This window comes from Ustilago hordei (genome assembly GCF_900519145.1).
Source record: "Ustilago hordei strain Uho2 genome assembly, contig: UHO2_contig_05, whole genome shotgun sequence".
NCBI lineage: Eukaryota > Fungi > Basidiomycota > Ustilaginomycetes > Ustilaginales > Ustilaginaceae > Ustilago > Ustilago hordei.
Window position 1 is genome coordinate 844,348 of NW_024545279.1, and position 10,915 is coordinate 855,262.

At 48.3% G+C, this 10,915-nt stretch overlaps 2 protein-coding genes across 2 annotated transcripts; one reads left to right on the top strand and one right to left on the bottom strand.

Annotated features, from left to right (window-relative positions):
- Positions 1-6,748: 6,748 nt before the first annotated feature.
- Positions 6,749-8,970, top strand: UHO2_03236 (uncharacterized protein; the record flags this gene model as incomplete). The annotated part of the gene is made up of 2 exons (XM_041558151.1): positions 6,749-6,857; positions 6,944-8,970. 2 exons carry the CDS (start codon positions 6,749-6,751, stop codon positions 8,968-8,970), a joined length of 2,136 nt encoding a protein of 711 aa, XP_041414085.1.
- A 246-nt stretch (positions 8,971-9,216) lies between these two features.
- Positions 9,217-9,644, bottom strand: UHO2_03237 (uncharacterized protein; the record flags this gene model as incomplete). The annotated part of the gene is made up of 3 exons (XM_041558152.1): positions 9,217-9,254; positions 9,362-9,450; positions 9,553-9,644. The coding sequence occupies 3 exons, from the start codon at positions 9,642-9,644 to the stop codon at positions 9,217-9,219; spliced, it is 219 nt and encodes a 72-aa protein (XP_041414086.1).
- Between the last annotated feature and the right edge of the window lie 1,271 nt (positions 9,645-10,915).

Here is a 10,915-nt window from a genome sequence, read left to right on the forward strand (position 1 = left end):
TTCCTGGTGTGGACAACAGTTGGAGGAGACCATAGGGTTGGTGTCGAGGTGTCTTGTATCATGCACATACAGGACAACTCGCCACATAGTCTGTGATCCAGGCTGTCATATTAGGCCACCAGTAGTGCCTTTGGGCAGACTGGATGGTGGCGTCCCATCCAACATGTCTGGCAGTTACACCATCATGACACTGAGACATCACCATGAATCGTAGATGTTCCACTGAGAGGGATTGGTTATCCACTTCTTGTGTGCCTTGTGTCCTGCATTTGTTGGTTCTTCCCAGCATGGTTACCTTTGGAATGACCAGGTGTCCATCTTTGTGCCAGAGCCTGTTCTTGGTTTCAAAAGGTGTCTGGGCTTGCATCTCTTGAAGTTCCTGATCTAGGGGCTGGAACATTCGGACTAGGCCTAGTAATCCTTGTGAAGTGATAGCCTCCATTGTTGGCATGGCTGCTATCAGTATCAAAGCAACCCCTGCTGTTTCAGTCATGTCCTGTGGTTCATTCACATCTTGAACTTTCTCGAACACCCTGGATGGTAGTAACTGTCACACATTGTGTTCCTGTTCCTCCCCAATGGGTTGCATGTCTCTCCTCCAAGTTAATGCATCTGGTTCTCCAGCTTTGTTGCCCAGACAATATTGTAGCATGAAATCAAAATCGGCCAACAATACTGCCCATCTAGCTTGTCTTCCAGTAATATGTTGTTGAGACTTAAAATACTTGAGGGCTTCGTGATCTGTAAGAATGACAAGCTGATTGGGTAGTCCAGCTAACATATGGTGCCACTGGGTGAGGCAGGCCACCACTGCTAGGAGCTCTTTATCATGTATCTTGTAGTTCTTTTTGGCTGATGCCATCTTGTGAGAATAGTAAGCTACTGGGTGCCAGCATCCTTCATGTTCCTGTTTTAATACCCCAGTGATGGTGAAGTCACTAGCATCCATCTCTAGCCATGTTGGCAAGTGATAGTCAAAGTGTTTCAACACCCCAGCTGTCATAAATGCTTGGATGAGCTTGTGAAAAGCCTGCTTGGCATCTCCCAGTAACTCAAACTTCTTGAATCATTCTGTGGGCTTTACTAACGATGTAAGCGGTTTTTCAATGCATGCGAAATGAGCTATGAATCTCCAATAGAAGTTTATGAAGCCTAGGAAATGCTGGATGTCATGGATCGACTCCAGCATTGGCCATTCTGTAACTGTTCACACCTTCTCTGGATCCATTTCTATCCCTGTGGGTTTTATGATATACCCCAAGAATTCAATGGTGTCTGTGTGAAACTCACATTTCGACAGCTTGGCAAAAAGTTGATGCTTCTTCAAGCATGACAGGATCTCGATGACATGTGTGATATGTTCCTCTTTCATGTCACTAAAGATTAGGAAGTCATCCAGATACACCACCACATATATTCCAATGATATCATGGAAGATGTGGTTGATAAACAACTGGAAATGGGCAGGAGCATTAGCTAGGCCAAAAGGCATTACCAAATACTCATAAAGACCCAGCTGGGTTCCAAATGCTGTCTTCCATTTGTCTCCATCCACAATACAGATAAGGTTATATGCAGCTCTGAGATCCAGCTTCGAATATATCCTTGCCTTGCATAGGAGGAACAACTGTTCATCGATGAGTGGCAATGGTGCTTGGTTCTTGACTGTGATTTCATTCAGGCCCCTGTAATCGATGCAGAGTCGTAATCCTCCATCTTTTTTAGGTACAAAGAGCACTGGTGATCTTGCAGGGCTCTTTGATGGCCATATGAAACCTTTGGCTAGGTTTTCATCAAGATACTTGCAGAGTTTGGCCATTTCCTTTGGTCCCTTGAGATATAATGGTCCTTGAGGGGGCTTACTATTTTCAGCCAGTTCAAGCCATAGATCATGCTCCATGTGTGGTGGTAGCTTGTCTGCTTCCACCTCATCGAACACCTCTCATAGATGTTGGTACAGTTCCAGTATGTCCTTGACCATAACTGGTTTATCCGCTTCTACCTCCATTTCTACCCCTCGATTGGCTCCAGTAGGCACAAATCCAAATGCCAGAAGAAATGAGGGTGGAGTGTCTAGCAGCATAAACCCAATAGGGCCATCCTCCAAAGCTGCTTGGATCAGTCTTTCTGCTGATACAAACTCATGTCCATGAAGCTTAATAGACTTATAGTTCTTATCAGGGGGATCCTTTTTGTTTATCTTTGGGGGTGCCTGTCATAGGGCTCCTGATTCTTCTGGTTGGTCCTTCTGAGCTTGGGTCTTGAATTCAAGTTGGCCAGTATCCCACTGGATTGTTGGTCTCAACCTTTTCAATTCCAAGAAACCCAGTATGAGGTCATACTCAGCAGTGTTGGCTACTGATGCCTCCACTGCCCCTAGTTCATGTTTTCCAATAACTACCTGCACTGTAGCAGAGCTGTTAATGGTGAGTTGGTGTCTGGTGACACCATGTACAGTTTGTGTTTTTGTTGGTTTTGTGTTTAAGTGGTACTTGTGGACAAAAGATTCTGAAACTATGGATAAGCCTGCACCAGTGTCGGTGAGTATTTGAGCTGGGTGATCTTGGATCATACCCATTAACTCAAGCACCACCTTGCTCATGTTAGTGGAGAAACAAATGTAACATTCTTGATATGTACAAATGGATGGCAACCAGGGTTGTAGAGCGATGCATGCCATCAGGGCATTGTCCCACTGACATTTCCCTCCTTGTCCTCCTCATAATTGCTCTCTGCTTTGTTGGCGAGAGATAACTGAGCAAGCTTGAGGCTGGCTTGCTTGACTGAATATGCATCTTGCAGTTCTTCTTCAGTCATGCTTTCCTCCTCAGGACTTGATTCTCCCTTGGGGGCATCTTCTATGGTCACCATGACTTTTGGACCATTAGGTCTGGTTGTCGTTGGCATGGGAGGTTTTCTAGTGGGACAATCCCTTGCCCAATGTCCTGTGCCTCTGCACAAATGACAGGTATTGCTGTCCTGAGGGTTAGCCTCCTTTGGCTTCTGGGCTTGTATCAGGTGAGAAGGCAGGGGACGATTACCAAATTGGTATGAATTACCTGCAGTTACAGGTCCAGGTTGTTGGGCCTGTGGAATTGCTGATGTTGTTGCTCATGCAACCGGGTTTGTGCAAGATGTAAGTATGCTGGGATATCTTGAGGCAGAATGTTGCATCACCATACATTGACAATCAATGTCCTCTACCTCTCAATACCATTCCCAAATACTTGTAGGTGGGTTTCACTCAAACTTCTCCTGAAGGCTGCGGGTGAGGGTACTTCTGAATAAGTCAATAACCAAGTCCCTATCCTCCATATTGACTTGCCCTTTGAGGTCTCTGAACCGTTCAACATGTCGAGTAGCTGCACCAGGTGTGTCAGTTGTGAGTTGCATGTTGAGTAGCTTGTTGTAGGCTTCGATTCTCGAATTGCGTGGGTTGTATTGTTTGGTCAAGCATTGTCTGAAATAATGCCAGTCATGGAACAATCTCCCTTGTCATTCATGATCAATTCATATCTTGGATGTCCACCATTCACGAGCATTTCCTTCTAACTGGGACCCTGTGTGATGGATCATGCTCTTGTGGTCATATACTCAATTGAATGCGAGCCATGTTTCAGCTTCAATCAGGAAAATTTCCACATCCCTCAGATTGAACTTTGGGAAAGGGGTGGAAAGTGGTTTAGACTGACCAGGGGAAGGCTCCCCCATGTTCTTGATGTCATATTCAGTGTCCCTAGGTATTCCTTCATAGGGCTGACTGTATCTCAGCCCAGTAGGGGTTGCATACTTCTCATAGTTTGAATATGATTGCATGTTTTGACCTAGGAATGACCCCATCCTGTGTGGTCTGGGTGCTGGGTTGGGTTTGAATGACTCCTCATTGGTAGACTCCTCAGACTGACTGTTGCTCCTGATGAGGGCTTCCAATGACTCCAACCTTTGCACAAAATGGTTGGTAACTGTCTAATTCATTGATAGGAGCTTCTCCATTCTTTCTTTGGACCTTTCCATTATTCTCTGCAGCTCCTCGAACCTATCCTTGGTGTCAGGCTCTGTCATGTTGTCGTGGGGCACAACTTGAATGATCCACTCTAATGTAAGCAATTGTGCACCAGAGACTAACTGAGGTTGATTGAGTAAGGTCTACTCGATATGTTTCGCCTAAACATAACCAAGCATCACCACCTAGTAAGTCTCGACTGACTGCCTTGAACACTCCATTCAGAGGTTGTGCAGCACAAATGTTGTTTGTTGGTGAGTGGGTGATACACCCTCCCTTACAGTATGAGTGTTCGTAGTACTGTTGATATGCTCTTGGATGTCGTCTGGACCACGATATGCCAATTGCCTACAGAGGACATGAGTTACTGGACTGCTGGTGTGAAACACTGCCTACAATAACCAACTGGACTGCTGGTGTTGAGCAACACTGCCTACAGCAAGGAACTGGACCGCTAGTGTGAAGAACACTGCCTACAGTAATGAACTGGACTGCTAGTGTAAAGAACACTGCCTACAGTAATGAACTGGACTGCTAGTGTAAGGAACACCACCTACAGTTGTCGACTAACGGTGATACAACACACATGTTGAGAGTCGTTGCAAGAGCACTGCTATTGTGAAGATATGTAACCTAGTAAGTATAGAGTAAGTAGTAGAGTTTTCCAGAGTGGATGCCAGTCCACTCGAATGCTATGGTAGAAAGAGAGTATTTATACATTCGATCGGTGTTTTCCCTTGACACCTATCCTGCTCATCTTGAGGGGCCTTTGTCCCCTGTTAGGCACTGCCTTGCCCTGCTGGCATCATCCCCTTCGATACTGCACTCCTACCGTTTTGCTTGGCATAAGGGTTATGCAACACTGCCCTCTCGCCTTCATGCTCTCCTTCTGTCTGATGTGTGATGCCCCCTTTCAGCACGGCCCCCCTTTCATCTTAATCTTGTGAATCCCCTTTTGAACCTCGTGACCATACCCCCTGGTTATGTGGTCACATCGGCTCAGTTCCGTCTCGACTTGTTTGGATCAGCTGACTAGTTGAAGTGTGCTGATTTGACTGACTCCAACATTGGCACAGCTCCAAATACTTGTTCGGATCAGCTGACTAGTTGAAGCATGCTGATCCGACTGACTCCGTCGTCAGCACAGCTCTGAATACTTGCTCGGATTGGCCAACTAGTTGAAGCATGCTGATCCAACTGATTCTGACATCGGCACAGCTCCAAATACCTGTTCGGATCGGCCGATTAGTTGAGGCGTGCTGATCCGACTGCCTCTGTCGTTGGCATAGCTCTGAGTACTTGTTCAGATTGGCTGACTCATTGAAGTGTAATGGCCCGGCTGACTCCAACCATTCCCATGAGATCGATCTGGATTCCTGGGGTTCGATCGATCTCATAAATCATGTGTGCTGCCAACCTGATTAATCTCATTGATCCCCAATGGTTGTCGACTCTGATCAATCTGGCGCACCCTTCATATGTTGATCTTCTGCACACCCTTCATATACTGCTCCGTTACGTGACATTATCATAACTGCCGCTGATCATTTGGTGCACTCTCTTGCGCAGGCCAGCCGTCCCTGTGACACCCTCCTTCAACATGCTCCTCTATGATGATGCCCACCTCCCTGCACCACTTTCACTAGTGTATTGAGTCCCTTCTTCATTGGGTGGCAAACCCCTTCTTCATCTGTTGCCCACCAGCTGTGAGGTCAGTGATAGATGTATCCTCAAACCAGTCTTCAGGAAATCTGTTGTACAAGCTGGGTACTACTGATCCCAACAGATTCTGTAGTAGGGCTTCTGCTACTACCAATCTTGACAGATTCTGCCATAGAGCCTTCAATCCTACTGATCTCACCAATCTCTGTCAGAAACCTCGCATAGCCCAATCCATGATTGTTGCACCTGGTCACTTCATCTGACTCCCGTTCTTCCTGCACATCCATCTGTTCCCATGACACCCCCTACTGAAGCAAGTGCATCTGAGCTGTTGAAGTTTGATAGCGTTTGGGTCCCAATACTGGCGATTGGGGAGAGTCTAAGTATGATGTCACTGCTAGTTTATAGACAGAAACAAATATACTCAATTGACTGAAGGAATGTGGTGAGAGCCTAGTGCTCTCTGTGAGATATATATACATCTAGATGGTACATGCTGGATGTGGGTGCATTCTCCTTCATGACAATGCCTGACAATGAGTGGGACCATGTTGTATCCAGTCTCTGATGAGATCAGCTCCACCCAATCTTTGACCGGATCGGCTTTGCCCAATCCCTCCCGTATCGTCTCATGTTACCTCGCGTCATCATGTTGGATTGCTAATTTTCAACATGAGCGTGTGTGGACGTTTTCGGCTGTCGGCGACATCGAAGTTGCAGCTTGACACTTTGAAATTTAGCTTGATGCTCAATAATTTGACGTGCATGGGCCTTCCTACAAGCTTGGCTTCGCTTCTTCTGTCACCTCCTTCATAGCATCACCCTTCTCGCTGTCACGAACACATCATTGGCCATGCCACAAATGTGTCACGGTTGCCGTGTCTGCTCAGCCTCGATGGATCCGTTTGGCTAAAATCGCGACGTCAAATCGAAGGCTCAGTCGAACGACTTCGGTCGGAGTTCGCGAAGCAGACGTGTGCACCTTTCGAGAGGAACGAGCCACCCCTGATGGACGGTTCCAGGACCTCATCAAGTGATTGCAACCATCATAAGAGGCCTCGATTGCATTCTCCATCTCGCATAATGATATCTGTTGCGGATCCATCCAGGCGGCTGCCTCCGGAGACCTTCTCGCACATTCTGAGCTTCTTGAAGCCACCATCCCTTGTGCGCTGTGCGCAAGTCAGTCGAGGTAAGTCAAGTCTCTTCAGCAAGCTCTAATGAGGGTTTCACAGCGCTGATACATTGCCATTACCTTTTTCATTGTCACCGCAACAGCTTGGAACGAGGTCTGTACGGACGAAGCAGTATGGCGTTCCCTAGCCCTTCGCCTTGGCTACTGCCAGTTGGAGCGGGCAGCAGAGGAATTAGAAAGCGGCATCAGGGTCGTCGCCAGCGTATTGCAGCGATTCGATCCTAACACAGAGCCAGATCCGTCCGAAGATCTGCTGCAGGCAACCATACAACGGTATCGATCGAGAAACAACACCGCCTACTTTGACGATTGCGAATCCTGGCGCTCGCTCTGCACCTGCGTCTGGCGCCTTGGTCTCAATTGGTCACCGCGTCAGCCGACAGGTGTGCTCAAGCCAGCGCCTATGACGAGAGCATGGGAGACCAAAGCAGTTTTTCGTGACCTCGACATCTCCGCATTAAGACGATGCGAAAGCCCGCCTACGACCGACCGAGAAATTGCCTGGGTTTCAGAACGACCAAAAACGATATCTTACCTTTTCCCGCAAAGACGTGTGCTGCACTTCAAGCAGAATGGATCTGGTGTCTGGAGGTGTAAGATCGATCCTGAAGAGAGGACCTTCATCGTGACAGGCCAGAACGGTGGGATCCAGGTCTTTGATCATAGTACAAAGACACTGCTGTGGCATATACCCAGAACAGCCACTCGGTCTTCTTCTCACCTCGAGTTCTCGCGTGGCTGGTTCATCTTCGATCGTCCTGGCATCGGCCACTTTGAAGTTTGGCGTAGCGAGAGGCTCGTACCTGACCTCGGTCGTGCTCCTGATCGAGGTCACTACCAACGCTTCACAATTCTCAGCTCCACCAGACCCATCCGAGCCTACCGTTTCCAGTTTCCATATTTGTGTGCTGCGAGCCAGGACGGCTTCATCACGATTTGGGACGTTCCACAACAGGAGGTGGTCGAGACCATCGACATGCGAGACTCAGCACACCGTGGCGGCAACATCACTTACATCGACTTTGACGACGAGTTTGTTTTTCTCAACGGTATTGGTGCCAAGTCGGTGTCAGTCTTTTCACGACGCACTCAGCGCCTGGTGTGGAGCTTGGGTCAGCATTTTGCATCAGGTGCATCACCTCCCACGACATGGTCCTTGAAGCAATGCCGGCTCTGGGGTCAAGGCCATGAGCCTGTCTTCTGGAACCCAGCTTTGATGCAGCGGCAGCTGGAGCGAGCACCTCCAGGCCCGTGGCAGGCGGGTCCCAATACCATGAACTCGGCGCAACTAACCATGGCGCCATATCAGATATGGTCGGCAGTGCATCCAGATCTGATGACTAGAACACTCCTCATCCTCGGCCAAGGAACGATCCTGCTCATTCGAGACTACAAGAAGTTCTTCCGTAATCCAGGCCAACGGCCAGAGCTTTTCGCCGAAATCGAGTTCGAGAACATGCCTGACTACTACCACTCACACATCCTGAATGGACAAGAGGACTGGTCAGGGCTAGGATGGAACCGCCGGCTTCTGTGGGTACAACGTGGCGACGCTCAGCTCACAGTGCACGAAGGCAAAGCCGTCATCATCAATCATTTCCCCGTATTCCTCGACCTGAACAGCGAAGCCGCTGCAATGCATTTCGGAGAAGGCGACACTGCACTCGAACCTGAGACACGAAGCAGCGCAAACAATCTGCCCGATGGATCACAGTATGGACCAGATCAGTCAGTAGCATCACCCATAGCTTCCCCACATCGAAGCTCCGACGAACGCAACAGAAATGAAAACAGTTCGGAGCGAAACGAAACAAGTGCTCGCATCCCAGTCCTACTATATACGCAAATCAACGGGCCCGTGCATGACTCATACGACCGCTGCAGCAGCGTCCAGATGGATGAGGTGGGAGTGTACGTCACCCTTGACAAGGATACCACCGAGTTCCCGGTGGAGGAAGATGAAGAGATGAACATTGACGAATTAACGGGCGATGACCGTGTGCTCCTTCACTTCGACTTCACGAAGAGGCACGAGCTCACCTACAACCCGGACGAATATCCCAGTCTGTTCCCTGAGTATGCAGCCGAAAACACAACCGTACCTCCGTAATCGCAAGCTTGTTCCCATTTTCCATGTAGTTCTGCAAAGAAAGCTTCTGCCCCGCTGTGCTGCCTGTCTTCCCCGTGTTACCTTAACGAAGCTGTGGTCTGAGGATGCCGTATGAAGGTTTGCAATGTGTTGCTGATGCGCGAGATGTAAAGTACAAGGATAAGATGGGCTCTCGCCGAATCCCACTTGGTGGAAAGCAGAGTACTGAGAGTGGTATGAGATTTGCGTGCTTGAAGGATGAAGCGACTAATGTTCTAAGAATCGAACGTCGCCTCGCTTTGGTTCTGTGCAGCGGCGGGAGCAGAGTAGTCAAAGTTGAGCACAGCGTCAGCTGTTGTCAACCTCAAGACGAGATCGTCGTCTTCGATCCGAGAGAATGACTGATACTTACTGACGATAGGATGCAACTGTGCCATATAAATGATGAACCACATGAGGTACATGCATGTCAAAGCGATGGTTACTGATGTGCGGATCAATCTGCAACCACAAAGATCAGAAAACCCCATCATCATCCTATCAGCGCTGTGTGCATATTCTAGCTATGTGGCAATGCGAGAAGCAAGGACGGAAACGACTTACACCTGGTTTGGTCCCTTTGGTGTTGTGACCCAAACGGCGCCACTTGCACCCGCGGCGATGAGAAAGACCCAGATTGTTGTCCAGCCCGACATGGCTTCAGGTATGTGTATGCTGTGCACCGAGTCCGAGTTGACCGATGCGAGAAGGGCGATGGTGACGAAGTTGTGAAGGTGGAGTCGAGATGGCGAAGTGTGAATTGTGGACAGGGGAAGTATGCGTGCATTACGAGCGCTTGGTGCAGCTGTGTCAGGCAGGAATCGAGATAGCAACCGAAAGGAAAATCGGGAAAGCATATCAGAATCGGGATTGAGGGACTGGCTTGTGCGTCAGCCAACTCTTTTGGAAACGGCGAGATTTCCAGAAGAGCGGTGTGTGTGCCTAAGAATCCGCAGCTGCGCAGTTGCATTCTGCACCGATACGTAGCGCGTCAGCTCCGCTCAAGTTGCTCAGAGTTTTTGATGGTCCTGATGGTTCGCTCAGCCTTTCCATTTTGTTCACTGTTGTAGGCCCACGTCTTTTGCCAGCAGAACCCAGCACTGTTCTACCATGCAATTGCAGCCACAGAAATCCATTCTGTTCCATTATCTGACCTGAGTGTCCTAAGCTTGTGACCCATTTGAACTTCAGCATAGTTGATCCATTCCTTTAATATCTAGAGTGCATCTGATTTTGTTTGTAGCAGCTTGACATATGTGAAGCTCAATGCATCATCCACAGCTACCAACAAGCATGTGAACTCTATCTTTGTTGTAAAGTGCATAGCTAGGTCAATGTGTACTAGTTCCAATGGGAGTGGCATGTTCACTGCTGCCTTGTCCCATTTGAGCTTTTGTTGATTTGCTTGCCATGCAATCTTGACATTCACAGGGTTTGGTCTTGAAGTTGTAGATCCTCTCAAACATTCAAGTCTTGTCATGACTTGGATGACCACACTGTTTGTGGATGAAGTTGTTGCTGGATTTGCATGCTTTGGGTTTGCCTTCAGAGTTGAATCATTCTGGTACATCAGACATATTGCCATCCATGGTCATGATCAGTGTGTCACAGAAGCTGCGCAGGAAGATCCAAAATGAGGTATGAGGAGCCTTTTGCACACAAAATTGTGAAACCAACCAGATCATGGGTTTCCAGTTGATTTCACCTGGCAATAACCATGTCATGTCTGTCTGGTTGATTTGGCTGAAATCAATCAGAATATGACTATCTGGTTGATTTCACCAAACACACTGCAAGAAGCTTCCATCAGTACAGAACAAGCCAATGGACTACAAGGAAACATTGGGAGGCTTGGTAGGGAAGACCTCCATGGTCAAGGAGGCCAGGATGGTGGGAAAGGTTTCACATGTGAGGAGAAGGTCCAAGC